This window comes from Artibeus jamaicensis, unplaced genomic scaffold (assembly GCF_021234435.1).
Source record: "Artibeus jamaicensis isolate MK-2021 breed Jamaican fruit bat unplaced genomic scaffold, CSHL_Jam_final contig_374, whole genome shotgun sequence".
Taxonomy (NCBI): Eukaryota; Metazoa; Chordata; class Mammalia; order Chiroptera; family Phyllostomidae; genus Artibeus; species Artibeus jamaicensis.
The window spans coordinates 762,276-782,010 of NW_026521808.1; the positions used below are offsets into that span (position 1 = coordinate 762,276).

Consider the following 19,735-nt stretch of genomic DNA (forward strand, 5'->3'; position numbering starts at 1 on the left):
TTTCCTAATCTGATAAGCAAAAGATTATATTATTGTCTCCATTTGCATTTCCTTGGTTAGTAGTGAAATTGACGAGTGTTTCATATTTGTTGCATATTTACATGACACCCTCCATAAGTTTCCTGCTATTAAGTTTTGCCGAGTTTCTATTAGAATGGACATCTTTGCTTATATATTTGTAAAAGGCTTTATGCATTGTAGATACTGGCACTCTATCTTTCAAGTGTTTTTTTTAGTCTGTCACTTGTACCTAACTCCTTTATGATATATTTTGTCCTACAGAGATTTTCAATCTTTATATAGTCAATCTTTTTTTTTTTTCGTATTTTACATCAGGGTTCACACTTGATGTTGGACAAATGTATAATGACATGTATCCATCATTATAGCATCAGACAGAGTGGTTTTAGTGTCCTAAAAATCCTTTATGCTCTGTCTATTTATCTGTTCCTGTTCCTCTCCCCAATCCCTAGTAACCAATAATCTGTTTACTGACTTCATGATTTTGCCTTTCCCGGAATGTCACATATTTAGAATCATATAATATATAATTTTATCAGAATGGCTTTATAGATTATTAGTGGTTAGTGTTGAATAATATTTCATTGTTTGGGTGCACAAAAGTTTATTCTCCTACTGAAGGATATCTTGATTGCAACAAAGGCTGGTGAGTTTGGGAGCAAGAAGAACTTGCATTGATTGCTGGTAGAAAAGTAAAATAGTATAGACAGTTTGGAAGACAATTCAGCAGTTTCTTATAAGCTAAAGATACTGTTAACATATGATCCAGCTGTTTGATATTTATGCATTGAAGTTGAAAATTTATGTCTACACAAAACCTGTGCACAGGTATTGTTAACAGCTTTATTTATATATCTTTTATCAATCTTTTCACTTATGTTTTCTGCCTAGGAATGTCTTCACCACCCCCAAGAGATTAAAACATAGTCTACAATATTTTATTATTTTACTTTTATAGTTTTATTTTTACAATAAGCAATTTAATTGCTCTGGAAGTTTCTTTAGGGTGTAGTGCATAGTGTCAGATAAGGATCCCCCAAATGACAGCCAATTGGCCAATCAATTCTTTCTTTGCTAATTTAAAAATGCCTTCTTTATAAAACAATAAATTGCTAAAATTTGTTCTCTTTAAATGATCTATCATCACACTATTTTAATGACAATAACAATTTGTAATATGTCTTCGTATTTGTAGGGCAAGTCTTCTGTCATTGTACTTCTTTAAACTTTTAATGAGCTATTCTTGTATATTTTTTCTTCATAAATTGTATTTACTTACTTTTAAATTAGCCAGTAATATAATTCAAAAGGCAAAAAAAAAAAAGAGTATACAATGAAAATCAAATTATCCACCCTCTCAGACTTCCAAATCTGTAGTCTGACAAGGAATCATAGATATTCTCTAGTCTGACAAGGAATCATAGCAGTCAGTTTATATATTCTCATCCAGATATAATGTATAAATATACAAGTGTATGTGTATATATTTTACACAAAACAGAAGCAGTATAGAAATTGTTCTGTACTTTGAATTTTAAATTTTTAACAGTATATTTTGGATACAATTTCACATAAAGATCTACAGATCTGCCTCATTCTTTGCTTTATGTAAGTTATGCTCTGTACACTTTGCTGAATCCTGTTGAGATTTTCTTTTCTTTTTTTTAAGATTTTATTCATCTATTTTTAGAGGGGAAGGGAAGGAGAGAAACATCAATGTATGGTTGCTTTTTTGGTGCATCCCCTGCTGGGAACTGGCCCCTGCTGGAAACTGGCCTGCAACCCAGGCATGTGCCCTGACTGGGAATCAAACCACAATCGTCTACTTCGTAGGCCTGCACTCAATTCACTGAGCTACACCAGCCAGGGCTCGAGCTTTTCTTTTAATGTAAGAATTTGAGCATTATTCTTTGTACTTTATGTAGAAATTTTCAAACATATGCAGAAGTGAACAGAATAGAAAAATAAACTACTTTGAACCCATCACTCAGCTCCAAAGTTATCAGCAAATGGCTGGTTTCATTTCACCTAAAAACCGACTGAGCACCAGCCAAGATGGAGGCTTAGGGAGACACACTGTGCCTCCCCACACAACCAAAAGGACAACAACAAATTAAAAAAAAACAGAACTGACAGAAAATCAAACTGTATGGAAGTCTGACAACCAAGGAGCTAAAGAAGAAATATTCATCCAGACTGGTAGGAGGGGTGGAGGTGGGTAACTGGGTGGAGAAGACTCATGGCAAGGCAGTGGCTGGTGGACAGGGCAGTCCCACATTCACCTACAAATAAATCAGGATGAACAACTGGGGAGCAAGACAGACCACTCAACCCAGGGTTCCAGTGCAGTGAAATAAAGCCTCAAAACCTCTGACTAAAAATACTTGTGAGGGTTGAGGCAGCACAATAAACTCCAACCCTCACAGGAGAGTTCGTTGGAGAGACTCACAGGGTCCTAGAATATTCACAAACCTACCCACCTGCAAACTCAGCACCAGAAGGGCCCAATTTGCTTGTGGGTAGTGGGGGAAGTGAATGAAAACCAGTAGAGAGCAGAGCAAGTGACATTGTTCCCTCTCAGACCCCTCCTCCACATACAGTGCCACAATGCAGCCAAGTGGGTTGCCCTGCCCTGGTGAAAATCTAAGGCTCCACCTTTTAGATGTAAAAAGCAAGCCAAGACAAAAAAAAATGGCCCAAATGAAAGAACAGATCAAAGCTCCAGAAAAAATACAACTAAGCAACAAAGAGATAGCCAACCTATCAGATGCACAGTTCAAAACTCTAGTAATCAGGAAGTTCACAGAAATGGTTGAATATGGTCACAAATTAGAAGAAAAAATGAAGGCTATGAAAAGTGAAATAAATGAAAATGTCCAGGCACCAACAGTGACAGGAAGCAAACCAGGACACAAATCAATGGTTTGGACCAGAAAAAAGAAAGAAACAATCAAACAGAACAGACTGAAGAAACAAGAATTCAAATAAATGAGGAGAGGCTTAGAAACCTCCAGGACAACTTTAAATGTACCAACATTTGAGTCATAGGGGTGCCAGAAGGAGAAGAGGAAGAGCAAGAAATTGAAAACTTATTTGAAAACATAATGAAGGAGAACTTCCCCAGTCTGGCAAAGGAAATAGACTTCCAGGAAGTCCAGAAATCCCAGAGCATCCCAAAGAAGTTGGACCCAAGGAGGAACACAACAAGGCACATCATAATTATATTACCCAAGATTTTAATCTTGGAGAGATCTCAACAGGATAAGGAGAGAATCTCAAAAGCAGCAAGAGAAAAGGAGACAGTTACTTACAAGGGAGTTCCCACAAGACTATCAAGTGATTTATCAAAAGAAACCTTGCAGACATTCCTGAGTTACATCCTTTTGCAATAAACCAGGTATCTGCTAAAGATTGGGACTTCCGCCAAGATGGAGGCATAGGTGGAAACACTTTACCTTCTTGCACAACCAAATCTAAAGACAACAAAGTTTAAAAAAATAAAAAACATAAATAAAAATAATAAAGTTTTAGCAACAATAAACACAGCAAACCACAGAAAATTGAACAATATGGAGTCCAACAACGACGAAGCACTCAGCTAGACCAGTAAGAGGGGTGGAGCCAGCAGCAGAGTAGGTCAGGCAAAAAAGATCCCCTGACCCTGGCAGCCAAGGGCAAATCCCAGGTGTGGGGTAGCAACGGGTGGACCCAGTGAAGGCACAAGGCGGCAGACTGACCGAGGTCACACATTTGCGTGCAGATAAACCAGCGAAGAAGCAAGCAGTGAGACAGACTGGGCAGGCCCCAGTGGGGGGAAGGAGCAGAGGGACCACTATTGCTCCCTCTCTGACCCTGCCCCCACATACAGCGTCACAAACCAGTGACCTGGTTCGCCCCACCCCGGTGAACAACTAAGGCTCCTCTCCTCCTACGTAACAGGCCCAAACAGATCAAAACATGGCTCAAAGAGAACTCAAAGCCACAGAGCCCATAAATCTAAGTGAACAAGAAATTGCTAACCTATCAGAGGCACAGTTCAAAACACTGGTGATCAGGATGCTCACAGAACTTGTTGATTTTAGCCACAAATTAGAGGAACACATGAAGGCTAAACTAACTGAAATGAAGGGAAATACACAGGAAAGCAATAGTAATGAAAAGGAAACTGGGGCTCAAATCAAGGGAGTGGACCAGAAGGAAAAAAAATGACCAAACAGAAAAGGATGAAGAAACAAGAATTCAAAAAAATGAGGAGAGGCTAAGGAATCTCCAGGATGTCTTTAAATGCTCCAACATCCAAATTATAGGGGTACCAGAAGGGGAAGAGGAACAGCCACAAGTGAAAAACTTAGTTGAACAAATCATAAAAGAGAATTTCCCCATTCTGGCAAAGGAAATAGACTTCCAGGAAATCCAGGAAGCTCAGAGTCCCAAAGAAGTTGGACCCAAGAAAGAACACACTAAGGCACATCATAATTACATTAGCCAAGATTAAAATGAAGGAGAGAATCCTAGAAGCAGCAAGAGCTAAGGGGACAGTCACCTACAAAGGAGTTCCCATCAGACTGTCAGCGGATTTCTCAAAAGAGACCTTACAGGCAAGAAGGGGCTGGAAAGAAGTATTCCAAGTCATGAAATCCAAAGATCTACACCCAAGATTGCTCTATCCAGCAAAGTTTTCATTTAGAATGGAAGGACAGATAAAGTGCTTCTCAGATAAGATCAAATTCAAGGAGTTCATCATCACCAAGCCCTTATTATATGAAATGTTAAAGGCATGTACCTAAGAAAAAGAAGTTAAAAAAACATGAACAGTAAAATGACAATAAACTCACAGCTATTAACTGAACCTAAAAAAAAAAGAAAAAACAACTAAGCAAACAACTAGAACAGGAACAGAATTACAGAAATGGAGATCACATGGTGTGTTATCAGTGGGGGAATGGGACAGGGAGAGAAGGGGGAAAGGTATGGAGAATAAGTAGCATAAATGGTAGGTAGAAAATAGGTTAAGAATAGTATAGGAAATGTAGAAGCCAAAGAACGTATATGTATGACCCATGTACTTGATCTAAAGAGGAGGAAAGAGGTTGAGAGCAGGTATGTATAGTGGAGAGGAATAAATGGAAGGAAATTGGAAAATTGTAATAGCATAATCAATAAAATATATTTTAAAAAAGCAACTAAGTGAAACACCAATCTATAGAAAGTTAACCAACTCCAGTAGAATATACATTCTTTTCAAGTGTACATGAAACATTTTCAAGGATAAACCATACATTACACCACAAAAAAACTAAAAAATTTTAAAGGAAACTAGAGTCTAATACCCCTTGTGAATATAGATAAAAATTCTGTACAACACATTAGTAAACCAAGTCTAGCAAAAATTTTCAACAATTATATACAATGATCAAGTGGGATTTATCCCAGGAATACAAGGGTGGTTCAACATATGAAAATTAATGAAATATACCATAATTTAATAAAAGAAGACAAGAAGCACATGATCATATAATAAATAGGTGGATAAAGATGCTTGACAAAATCCACTACCCATTCATGGTAGAAACACTCTCAGTGAACTAGCAACAGGACACAAGGTCTTTAACTGATGAAATGTCAAAGAAAAATTTATAATATGATGAAAAACTGAAATTTTTCCCTTTGAGATTGGGAACAAGCTAAGATATCCACTTTTATCACTTTTATTTAATATTGTATTAGAAGCCAATGAAATGAGCCAAAAAAAGAAAAGGAATTAGTGGCATTTGAATTGGAAAGGAAGAAATAATACTGTCTTTATTTGCAGATGACACGATCTATTATGTAGAAAGTCCTACCAAAAAGCTGTTAGAACTAATAAGCAAGTTTAACAAATTGTGATATACAACACCAATATTAAAAATTAAGTTTTATTTCTATATTTTTCTGTATATTCTTATTAATGAATACTCTGCAAATAAAATTAAGGAAACAATTTTATCCAATATAACATCAAAAAGAATAAAATAGAGGCTTCTCAAGATGGAAGCATATGAAGATATGCTTAGCCTTCTCACCCAACTACAGAGAGAATTACAACTATTTCTCAAAACAAATAACATGGAACAGAACAGAGAGCCCAGAAATAAACCCAAGTCTCTACAGTCAATTAATATTTGACAAAAGGGGACGAATCATAAAATGGAGCAAAAATAGCCTCTCAACAAATGGTGTTGGGACATCTGGACAGTTACATGCAAAAGAAATGAAACTCGATCACCAACTTACACCATACACAAAAATAAATTCAAGGTGGATAAAAGACATAAATATAAGTCATAATACCATAAAAGTCCTAGAGGAAAACATTGCTAGGAAAATTTCAGACATTCCACATGGCAACATCTTCACAGATATGTCCTCTAGAGCAAGGGACATAAAGAAAAGAATAAATAAATCAGACCTCATCAAATTAAAAAGCTTCTGCATGGCTAAAGAAAACAGCATTAAAATGAAAAGAGGGCCAACCACATGGCAAAACATATTTGCCAATGACACCTCGGACAAGGGCTTTATCTCCAAAATATATAAAGCACTCCCACAACTCCACTCTAGGAAGACAAAAAACCCACTTGTAAAATGGGCAAAAGACTTGAACAGACACTTCTCCAAGGAGGACATACAGAGGACCCAGAGACACATGAAAAAATGCTCAGCATCATTAGCCATCACAGAAATGCAAATTAAAACCACAATGAGATACCACTTCACACCAGTCAGAATGGCCAACATAAACAAATCAACAACAAGGGTTGGAGAGGTTGTGGAGAAAAGGGGACCCTAGTGCACTGTTGGTGGGAATGCAGACTGGTGAAGCCACTGTGGAAAACAGTATGGAATTTCCTCAGAAAACTAAAAATGGAACTGCATTTTGATGCAGCTATTCCACTGCTGGGATTATACCCTAAGAACTCTGAAACACCAATCCAAAAGAACCTATGCACCCCAATGTTCATAGCAGCACAATTTACCATAGCCAAGTACTGGAAGCAACTTAAGTGCCCATCAGTAAATGAGTGGATTAAAAAACTGTGGTATATTTACACAATGGAATTCTACACAGCAGAGAGAAAGAAGGTGCTTATACCCTTTGCAACAGCATGGATGGAACTGGAGAGCATTATGCTAAGTGAAATAAGCCAGGCAATGAGGGACAAATACCATATGATCTCACATTTAACTGGAAAATAATCAACAAAAGAAAAAAGTAAACAAAATAAAACTAGAGTCATTGAAATTAAGAACAATCTAACAATAGCCACAGAGGGGAAGTGGGAAGCAGGGTTTTCAGGAAGTACTATAAAGGACACCTGGACAAAACCAAGGGGGAGGCTGGAAGCAAGGGAGATAGGTGGGTTTGGAGGAGGTAAGGGGGAGGGGTGGGGAGAAAATATGGACAACTGTAATTGAACAACAATAAAATTATTTAAATTTAAAAAAGCAAATAACTACCTGAACTGTCCGAAACTTGAACTGTATGGAAGTCCAACAACCAAGGATTTAAAGAAGCCACATTCATGCAGACAGGTAGGAGGGATGGAGTCACAGAGATGGGTGGAGAGGCACAGAGACACAATGTGGCATAGAGAGATGGCACAAGCAGCAGAAAGCAGTTCCACATTTATGTATTGGATAAAAATCAGGAGGGATACCTTGAAAGTGAGTGATCTCAGTCCTAGGCCAGACTGCACAGCCCAGGGCTCAGCACCTGGAAGATAAATCCCCATAAATTATGGCTATAAAACCAGTGGGGTTTAGTTCAGTTGAAGAAACTTCCATATTTTCAGGGGAGTTCATTTAAAGGGCCCGCACCAACTTAGAACATATGCAATACCACCCACTCTGGGATTCACCACTAGGGCAATATCTGGAAGGGTTCCAGTCACATGCAGGAAGTGGGCAAAGTGACTGGAAATGGGATGAGTGCCAGGCAAACCTCCAGAAAACAGACCACGGCATTGCCTCCAAATCAAGCCCCCCCAGACACACTGAGCCACAAAGCAGGTTGAACCACCATGGCAGTAGCCTCAGGCTCCATGCCACACAATTACAGGTTCCTCTCACAGGGCAGAAGCTCCACTTAATACACAAAAACAAACACAGGGAGGCTACTGAATTGAGAAGACAAAGAAATATGGCCCAAATGAAAGCACAGAGTCTCCAAAAGGAACTACATGAAACAGAGATAACCAACCTATCAGATACAGTGTTCAGAACACTGGTGATCAGGATGCTCAAGAAACTCACTGAGTACAGCAAAAACGTAAGGGAAGAAGTAAAGATTATACTAAGTGAAATAAGGAAAAATCTACAGGGAACCAAAAATGAAGAGAAGAAGTTGAAAATCAAACTGATGATTTGGAACACAAGGAAGGAAAAGGCATTCAATCAGAACAACAGGAAGAAAAAAAAATCAAAAAGTCAGGATAGGCTTAGGAACTTCTGGGACAACTTTAAATGTACCAAGATCCTAATCATAGGGATGACAGAGGGAGACAAGGAAAAGCAAGAAATTGAAAACTTATTTGTAAAAATAATGAAAAAAAAAAACTTCCCTAATTTGACAAGGGGAATAGACATACAAGTCCAGGAAGCACAGAGAGTCCCAAATAAGTTGGACCTAAAGAGGAACACATGAAGACATGTCATAATTAAAATGCCAAAGTTTAAATATAAAGAGAGAATCTTAAAATCAGCAAGAGAAAAGCAGAGAGTTACCAACAAAGGAGTTCCCACTGTTCTTGAACAACAATAAAAAATAAAATAAAATAAAATAATTTAAATACACTAAAAAATTCTTAAAAGACTTTCAGCTGGTTTCTCAAAAAAAAAAACTTTGCAGACAAGAAGTATTCAAAATGATGAAAAGAAGGACCTACAACCAAGATTATTCTATCCAGCAAGCTATCATTTAAAATGGAAGGGCAGATAAAGTATTTCCCAGATAAGGTCAAGTTAAAGGAGTTCATCATTACCAAGCCTTTATTATATAAAATGTTAAAGCCACTTATCTAAGAAATAGAATAAGATAAAAAAGCATGAACAGGCCCTGGCTGGTGTGGGTTAATGGATAGAGCACTGGCCTGTGAACCAAAGGGTCATTGCCTGGGTTTCAGGCCAGGTCCCCAGTAGGGGGCACATGAGAGGCAACAACACACTGATGTTTCTTTCCCTCTCTTTCTCCTTTCCTTCCCTTCCCCCTCTCTAAAAATAAATAAATAAAGTGTTTGAATGAAGAAAAAATACTATGAAAATTAAAATGACAACAAACTCATAACTATCAACAACTGAACCTAAAAAACAAAAACTAAGCAAACAACTAGAACAGAATAGAACCAGAGAAATGGAGATCACATGGGTTTTTAGTGAGGAGGGAGAGGGGAACAATGAGAGGATAATGAATGAATGGTACAGGGAATAAGAAGCATAAATGGTAGGCATAAAATAGACAGGGGGAGGTTAAGAATGGTATAGAAAACAGAGAAGCCAAAGAATTTATATGTACAACCCATGGACATGAACAAAGGGGGTGAGGGAATGCTGGAGGGTGGGGGAATATAGAGTGGAGGAAGGATAGAGAGGAGAGAAAATTGGGAAAAGTGTAATAGCATAATTAATAAAATATACTTAAAAAGAAAATGAAATATAGTAATCTATATTAACACATAAAGGGCAAAATATCATTTGTTAATCTCAATAGTTTCAGAAGAAGCATTTATCAAAGTTCAACATCCATTCATAATAAAAAGTCATAAGAAATAGGGATTGCAGCCCTGGCTGGTGTAGCTCAGTGCATCGAGCGTGGGCCTGCAAACCACAAGATCATGGTTCGATTCCCAGTCAGGGCACATGCCTGGGTTGCAGGCCAGTTCCCAGCAGGGGACTCACGAGAGGCAACCATACATTGATATTTCTCTCCTTCTCTCCTTCCCTTCCTCTCTAAAGATAAATAAATGAAATATTTTTTAAAATTAAAAGAAAGGAATGGATATTGCAAAGGATGTCCTTATCCTGATAAAAATCTCCAAAATACCTATAGTCACCACCATACATGGTGGTGAAACTCAGAAATTCTTCTGTTTAAGATCAGGACAAGACACCATTTACAGGTAACACTAACTTTATTTAATATTTTACTAGAAATCCTAGCCAGTGTTCTTAAAAGAAAAATGATGGGATGGTATCAAAGGCATAGAGGAGACAACTTAAAGAGCTTCTAATGTCTCAGCTAAAATAATTTGAACATAAAATAAATAAAGTAGTATCAGATTATACCCCAAAGTATAAAATAAATATCCCTGAGTCTTTAGTGATATAAATAAATGATTGAATAAGTAAATAAATGGGGAGGGCAGACAAATCTTACATACAAAAGAATTCCAAAAAAATTATGTAGATCCATTATCCATTTGGGGTTAATTTTTATGAATGGAGTAAGGTCTGTGACTAGTCTTTTTTTTAGCATGTGGATGTTTAGTTGTTCCATAGCTATTTGTTAAAAAAGACTATTTTTGCTTCATTTTCTTTTTTAATTTTTTTAATATATTTTCATTCTAGCTGTACAGCATAGTGGTTACACAATCATATACTTTACAAAGAGTTCTCCCTGATAATTTTAGTACCCATCTGGCACTATATAGTTATCACAATATTATTGCCTATATTCCCTATGCTGTACTTTACTTCGCTGTGACCATTTTGTAACTTCTTACTCCCTTCACCATTTCGACCCATTCTCACACTCTTTTCTCTTTTTTCTTGCCTTTTTTTCCTTTTTAAAATTTTTTTCAATTATAGTTTACAGTCAATATTTTTTAAGATTTTATTTATTTGTTTTTAGAAATAGTGGGGGAGAAAGAGAAGGAGAGAAATATCAATGTGTGGTTGCCTCTCGTGTGCTTCCATTTGGGGACATGGCCCACAATCCAGGCATGTGCCATGAATGGGATACAAACTGTCAACACTTTGGTTTGTAGGCCAGTGCTCAATCCACTAAGCCACACCAGCCAAGGCCACAGCCAATAATTTTTTATTAGTTTCAAGTGTTCAGTATATACTTTACAAAATGGTCCCCCCAACATTTCCGGTACCCAACTGGCACCATACATAATTATTACTTTTCCATCAAAGGTCAGTTGACTATATATGTTTGAGTCTATTTCTGGGCTTTCTGTTCTGTTCCAATAGGAATTTTTTTCAATGGAAGATGATACAACCTTATTGTGTACTAATACAAAAGAAGACATGTTGGCATTAGATAGGAGCTGATTTTAACAGGAGGGAATATGGCCTGGGTAGAGGTGGGTAGATTTGATGGTAGGAAGATGAGGAATGTATATTCTGAATGTGTCTCTTATCAGTGAAAAAAGAAACAACAGAGAGAATCAGGAAGCAAATAGTCAACTAAGTAGGTGAGAAGGTGAACTTCTAGGAAAACATAATAGGATGGGTAGGTGGGTTGGGTGCCCATTTGAGATTTATGATCATGATTTTTCATTATTGACACTATTACAGATGTCCCCTTTTGCTCCACTCCACCCACCCCACACCCTGGACTTCACCACATTGTTCTCTGACCATGGGCTATGTATATAACGCAGAAGGTAGTTGCAGAGCTGTGTTATGTTTCTTCTACACCATTGTTCTGCTTAGGTGTAGATAAGACATAGGCTGTTTACTGGACTTTACCAAATGAGTGGGTTTTACCAGATGAGTGGGTTTTAAGACAAGAATGTCAGTGGAAGTTGGTTTTTAATCCTTATATCTAGAGTCTGGGATGATGTCCTCAGGGTTCTCAACTGCTGTGTCTGTGTGATTGCTTTCCATCCTTCCTCTCTTTTAAACTTCATGCAATCAGATGATGGTGACTGCCACTCTTGCTTAATGCTGTAATCAACTGTCCTTCGGGTCATGCTTGCTCATTCAATGAATATTTTATTACCTGAATCATTGTTTCCCTCTCCATTGTTGGGGAATTCAGTGCCCAAATGGTAGAAAAGGCTGAGGGGAAGCAGTGTCCTCAGCAGATATTTCCACTTCAATTAGTATGTGAAGATTCGAGAAATACTTCCTGAAGCAATTGAAATAATTTGTTACATTTTAATATTTAAGTTGACTCTTATTTTTTTTCTATTTTGTAGAAACAAACATTAAAATACCCAGAAAAAAGGAGGGGAAAAAGAAATGGAAAGGGGCCTTTACTGAGACACCTAAGTAGCAGTTTGAGCAATCTTATGAAAAGAATAAATAATGTGAGCTTTGTCTATAGTCAAACCCCTGTAATGTGGATGCAAAGAAGCTTTTGTGTTTTTTTTGAACTGTGCTCTCAATAAGAGTACATTTTATTTTGTGGTTTATACCTCAAAAGGTTGATTTTTTAAAAGATTTTATTTATTTATCTTTAGAGAGAAAGGGAAGGAGGGAAGGAGAGAAGGAGAGAAATATCAATGTATGGTTGCCTCTCGTGAGTCCCCTGCTGGGAACTGGCCTGCAACCCAGCCATGTGAACTGACTGGGAATTGAACCACGATCATGTGGTTTGCAGGCCCGCACTCAATCCACTGAGCTACACCAGCCAGCACTTCAAAAGGTTGATTTTAAATTTTCTGTATTCTGACACAAATATTCTAGGAGCTAGAAGAACATGCTACTAACATCAGTAGGAGCCTAAGACCAAACAAAGTTCTTTTTTTAAGTGTATTTTATACTTTACTCTTATTTAAAGCATATTCTTTTTAAGAGCACAGTTCAAAAAAAAACCCCAAAAGCTTCTTTGCATCCACATTATAAAGGTTTGAGTATAGATAAAGCTCACATTATTTATTCTTTTCACAAGATTGCTCAGACAGCTACTTGGGTTGCTCAGTAAAGGCCCCTTTCCATTTCTTTTCTTTTCCACATTTTTTTTATTGTTGTACTTGAACAAATAAGAAGCTTTTGTTTTCTAGAGCTAGGCTACACTTTTCTTCTTGATCCTAGTTTTTAAGACTTTAACCTAGTTGTTAAGACTTGATCTTTTTTAAATTACTTTATTGTTGTTCAATTACAGTTGTCTGCATTTTCCCCCCACCATTCCCCCCAACCTCAGCCAAACCCACCTCCCTCCTTTGCTTCCACCTCTCTCTTGGTTTGGTCCATGTGTGGGGGGAGGGTTTTTAGGAACCCTTCTATAAAGGACACATGGACAAGACTTTATCTTATAGTTCATTTATACTTTCAGATTATATTTAAGAATCAAGCAAGCCGACCATATAACATCTTCCCTCATGGAATCACTGATGTCAGTCCTTTGCACTCAGGGAGATTGCCAAAAGGTAAGTCTTACCTCAATTTTATACTTCTTACTTACCTATATGTACAGATGAAGTCACAGTCTCAATAATAACTAAAATTATGCTGGCCCTTTCCCCGATTGATGTGCCATATAGGCACATTTATCACCGACCATTCTTTTTTTTTTTATTAGAGGGGAAGGGAAAGAGAGAGGTAGAGAAATATCAATGTATGGTTGTTTCTCCTGCATCCCCTGCTGGGAACTGGCCCCTGCTGGGAACTGGCCTGCAACCCAGGCACGTGCCCTGACTGGGAATTGAACCGCAATCTTTTGGTTCTCAGGCCCACGCTCAATCCACTGAGCTACACCAGCCAGGGCACCAACCATTCTTTATACTATAATTTCCAGATGTATTACCTCTATGTGATTTACAGTACCCACAAGAAAATGCTATGCTTTTTGCTTTAAAGTTAAACATACATATGTAGTTTCAGAAAATTATGAGGAAAAGCATTTCTTATATTTATCCAGCTGTTTACTATTATCAATGCATTTCCTGCCTTCCTGGAGATCCAGATTTCTCTCTGGCATCACTTCCATTCAGATCATTTCCCTTCAGCCTAAAGAATTCTCTTTAACATTCTTTACAGTACAAGTATGCTAGAGATGAATTCTCTTAGTTTTATTTTATTTGAAAATTTCTTTATTTTATCTTCACATTTGAAGGATAATTTTACTGGACATAGAAATCTGGATAGAGAGGACTTTTTTCTTTTTAGCACTTTCAAAATATTATTTTACTGGGCCTATTCTAGCTATGTCTACATTTCATAGATTCCCCTATATGTCGTTTTTCTCTGGCTGTGATTTTCTTTATATTTTTTTCTACTTGAGGTTCACCGATATTCTTGGATCTATAACTTAATGTTTTTCACCAAATTTGGAAAAAATTGTGGTCATTATTTCTTCAAATATTTTTTGCTCTGTCCTCTGTCTCCTTTCCTGGGCTTCCATTTACATATATGTTTGATATTTTGGGGTTGTCCCATATGCCTTAGTGTTCGATCATATTTTTTCTTTCTTCCTCTCTTCTGTAGATTACATAATTTCTATTGATACATCTTCAAGTTCACTAAACTGAAACTGGAATTTCTGAGTCACAGTATTTGTATTTTTATTTTTAAAGTATAGCCAGACCTATGTTCCCAAATGAAGTAATAATTTGTACTTCTGCCATTCATGTATGAAAATATAATTTCCCATAGCCTTGATAGCTAGACAACAATACTCTTATATACTGCCAATCTGGTAGGTGAAAAGTGGTGTCTCATTGCTACTTTAATTTGACTTCTTTTTTTTTCTGTTTTTTAAAAATTTTATTGATTATGCTGTTACAGTTGTTCTATTCCCCCTTTCATTCCCCTCCACCCTACCCCCCATCCCCACCATTACCCCCCCTTTAGTTTATGACCAAGTGCCTCAAGTCCTTTAGATTCTATATTTCCCATGCTATTCTTGCCCCCCTTCTATTTTCTATCTACTGTCTATGCTACTTATTTTCTGTACCTTCTCCCCCTTTCTCCTCCTCCCACTCCCCTTTTGCTAACCCTCCTTGAGATCTTCATTTCTATGTTTCCACTCCTGATCTAGCTGTCCTTTTAGTTTGCTTTCGTTTTAGGTGTGGTTGTTAATAACTGTGAGTTTGTTGTCCTTTCACTGTTCATGTTTCTTTAACTTCTTTTTCTTAGATAAGTCCCTTTAACATTTCATATAATAAGAGCTTGGTGATGATGAACTCCTTGAATTTGATCTTATCTGAGAAGCACCTTATCTGTCCTTCCATGCTAAATGAAAGTTTTGCTGGATAGAGCAATCTTGGTTGTAGGTCTTTTTTTTTAATGTTATTTATTCAGTTTTAGAGAGGGGAAGGGACGGAGAAAGAGAGGGAGAGAAACACCAATGTTTGGTTACCTCTCAAGCACCCCCTACTGGGGACTTGGCCCACATTCCAGGCATGTGCCCTGACTGGTAATCGAACCAGCAACCCATTGGTTTCAGGCCAGCACTCAGTCCACTGAGCCACACCAGCCAGGGCCCTAATTTGAATTCTTTAATTTCTTGTAGAGTTGACCATCTTTTCACATTCTTATTGGCCATTTTGTTTTCCTCTACTATGAGTTTTCTGTTTATTTCTCCTTTGATAATTTTTTCTGCTGGGTCATTTGCCTTTATGTATGAATGTATCTACCTATCATCTATCATTTATTTTCCTAGTTTACTTAATTATACACATTATTTTTTCCTGGTAAATGTATATAAGGTCATAATTTTCTCTGAAAACAGTTTTTTACTACATTCCATGCTTTTGATAATTAGTATTCTCTTTACCTTTCATTTCAGAATAGTTCACAACTTTAATTTGTATTTGTTATGTTGTTTCTTGTTTAAAGATTTATGATATATCTGTCTCATACATTGCAGAGTTTATCAATTACAATAGCTTTCTTAGAGAGCAGACCCAAATAAACAAAACCAGAAATGAAAGAGGAGAGATTACTGAAGCCACAGAGATACAAAGAATTGTAAGAAATTACTATGAAAAACTTTATGCCAAGAAATTTGTAAATCAGGGTGAAATAGACAAATTTCTAGAAAAAAAAAGTCTCCCAAAACTGAATAAAGAAGAAGCAGAAAACCTGAACAGACTGATAACAGCTGATGAAATTAAAGCAATCATCAAAAAGCTTCTGGCACACAAAAGCCCTGGACCAGATGGTTTCACAGGACAACTTTATAAAACTTTTAAGGAAGAGTTAAACCCTATCCTTCTCAGATTATTCCAAAAATCCAAGAAGAAGGAAGACTCCCACACTCTCTTTAAAAAGCTAGCATCATCCTAATTTCAAAACCAGGTAAAGACACAAAAGAAAGAAAGAAAGAAAACTACAGGCAAATGTCACTGATGAACATAGATGCTAAAATCCTCAACAAAATATTGACAAACTGTATTCAGCAATACATTAAAAAGATCATACACCATGATCAAGTGGGACTCACCCCAGAGACGCAAGGATGGTACAACATTTACAAGTCAATAAATGTAATACATCACATAAACAAAAGGAAAGACAAAAATCACATGATCATATCAATAGATGCAGAAAAAAGCATTTAATAAGGCATAGGACCTACTTATTATAAAAACTGTCAGCAAAGTGGGAGTAGAGGGAGCATATTTCAACACAATAAAGACCATACATGAGAGACCTACAGCCAGCATCATACTCAATGGGTATAAACTAAAAGCTTTCCACTAAGATCAGGTAATAAGACAAGGATGTCTGCTTTCACCACTTCTATTCAATGTAGTATTGGAAGTCCTAGTCACAGTGATTAGACAAGAAAGAGAAATAAATAGCATTCAAACTGGAAGGTAAGAAATAAAACTGTCACTGTTTGCAGATGACATGATAGTTACATAGAAAACCCTAAATACTCCACAAAAAAAAACTACTTGACCTAATAAGTGAATGTGGCAAAACAGCAGGATTCAAAGTCAATATTCAGAAATCACAGGAATTTTTATTTTTTTAATTTTTAAAAGAATTTATTTATTTTTAGAGAGAGAGAAATGGAAATGAGTAAGAGAGGTAGAGAAATATCAATGTGAGGTTGCCTCTCGTGCACCCCATCTGGGGACATGGCCTGCAGCCCAGTTTCTGTCTTGACTGGGAATTGAATTTGCAACCTTTTAGTTCACATACCCATGCTCAGTCCATGGAGCTATACCAGCCAGGTAATAGGCATTTTTATATACTAACAAAGAAAGATCAGAATCAGAAATCAGGAAAAAAATTTCAGTTGAAACATCAACAAGAAAAATAAACTGCCTAGGAACAAACCTAACCAAGGAGATGAGACACCTGTACTCAGAAATCTACACAACACTGAAGAAAAAAATCAAGGAAGACATAAATAAATGGAACAATATACTGTGTTCATGGATTGAAAGAATTAACATCATCAAAATGTCCATCCTACCCAAAGCAATTTATAGATTCAATGCAATACCTGTTAAAATACAAATGACATATATCACAGATACAGAACAAATATTTCAAAAATTTATATGGAATCATAAATGACCCAAAAAAAGCCATGGCAATTTTGAGAAAGAAGAACAAAATAGGAGGGATCACAATACCCTATATTAAACTATACTAGAAGGCCACTGTAATCAAAACATCCTAGTACTGGCATAAAAACAGACACATAGACCAATGGAACAGAACAGAGAGCCCAGAAATAAACCCAAATCTCTACAGCCAATTAATATTCAACAAAGGGGGTAGAAGCATAAAATGGAGTAAAAATAGCCTTTTCAACAAATGATGTTGGGAGACCTAGACAGCTACATGCAAAAAAAAAAAAAAATGAAACTCGAGCACCAACTTACATCATAAGAAAAATAAATTCAAGGTGGATAAAAAACTTAAATATAAGTCATGACACCATAAAAGTCCTAAAGGAGAATGTAGGCAGGAAAATCTCAGATATCCCATGTACCAGTATTTTCACTGATATGTCCCCTAGAGCAAGAGATATAAAGGAAGGAATAAACAAATGAGACCTCATCGAAATAAAAAGCTTCTGCATGGCTAAAGAAAACACACTAAAATGAAAAGAGAACCAACCAACCATATGGGAAAACATATTTGCAAATGAAACCTCAGACAAGGGTTTGATCTCCAAAATATATTAAGAATTCACATGACTCCACTCCAGGAAGACAAACAGCCCCCTTATAAAATGGGGAAAGGGCCTGGGGTGGTGTAGCTCAGTGGATTGAGCATGGGTCTGAGAATCAAAGGTTCATGGTTTGATTCCCAGTCAGGGCACATCCCTGGGTTGCAGGCCAGTTCCCAGCAGGGGACACATGAGAGGCAACCATACATTGATATTTCTCTCCCTCTCTCCCTTACCCTCTAAAGATAAATAAACAAAATATTTTTTAAAAAGTGGGGAAAGGACGTAAACAGACAATTTTTTCCGTGGAAGATATACAGAGGGCTCAAAGACTTCTGAAAAGATGCTCAGCATCACTAGCCATCAGAGAGATGCAAATTAAAACCACAATGAGATACCACTTCACACCGGTCAGAATGGCCATCATAAACAAATCAACAAACAACAAGTGTTGGAGACGCTGTGGAGAAAAGGGAACCTTAGTACATTGTTGGTAGGATTGCACACTGGTGCAGCCACTGTGGAAAACAGTATATAATTGCCTCAGAAAACTAAAAATGGAACTGCCTTTTGATTCAGTGATTCCACTGCTAGGTTTATAACCTAAGAATCCTGAAATACCAATTCAAAAGAGCCTATGCATCCCAATGTTCATAGCAGAATTACTTACAATAGCCAAGTTCTGCAAATAGTCTAAGTGCCCATCAGTAAATGAGTGGATCAAAAAACTCTGGTTCATTTACACAATGGAATATTATGCAACAGAAGTAAAGAAAGTGCACCTACCCTTATGACAGCATCGATGGAACTGGAGAGTATTATGCTAAGTGAAATAAGCCAGGTGTTGAAAGAGAAATACCATATGATCTCATCTCTAAGTGGAAACTAGTCAACTAAACAAATAAGCAAGCAAAATACAGCCAGAGACCCTGAAATTAGGAACAAACTGACAGTGGCCAGAGAGGAGAGGGGAGAGGGATGATGGGGGATAATAGGGGTGGGGACATCAAGGAGTATGTATGGAGGACACACGGACAAAGCCAAGGGGTGTGGGTTTGAGGGTGGGAGGCAGTGATGGGTGTGGTAGAGCAGCCTGGTGGGATGAAAATGGAGACAACTGTACTTAAACAACTATAAAAATATATAAATTTTAAAAATTTAAAAAATATGTCTTTCTTGGTTCTGTTTTATGTTCCTTAACTAGAATTCTATTTTTCTAATTTTAGTATTGCCATACATCCTTACCTAATTTATCTTTTCCATGCTATTATTTCTCCATATTTTTATTTATTTTATGTTAGAGCTGGCCCATGTAAAGAGCCAAGGATGGGGAAAGTAGGTTTACAGTTGTAGTACAAATAAATAATACAGTAATTAATAAATAATAATATAAGAATAGACTCTATTTCACATTTTCACAACTGTAAACATACTTTTGCCAACCCTGTTATATATGAGTTTTGTTTTTATACCCAATATCCATTTTTAATAGGGGATTTTAGCCCTATTTAACACATTTGTGTTACTACTGATATGTTTGTATGTATTACAGTAATTTTATATTTTATTTATAATTATTTTTTCATTTTATTTCTTTTGTAAGAAGTTTTATTTGCTATATATTTTTCTTTTAGTAAATTGGCTATATAT

The 19,735-nt window shown here is 36.8% G+C and overlaps 1 protein-coding gene across 2 annotated transcripts in view; it reads left to right on the forward strand.

Moving 5' to 3' along the window:
• F8 (coagulation factor VIII) overlaps window positions 1-19,735 on the forward strand; it is a 203,053-nt gene that overhangs the window by 74,902 nt on the left and 108,416 nt on the right. For both annotated transcript variants that reach the window (XM_053664492.1, XM_053664493.1), the window contains exon 10: window positions 13,286-13,379. In XM_053664492.1, coding sequence (XP_053520467.1) covers window positions 13,286-13,379 — 94 coding nt within the window. The remainder of the gene's footprint in view (window positions 1-13,285; window positions 13,380-19,735) is intronic.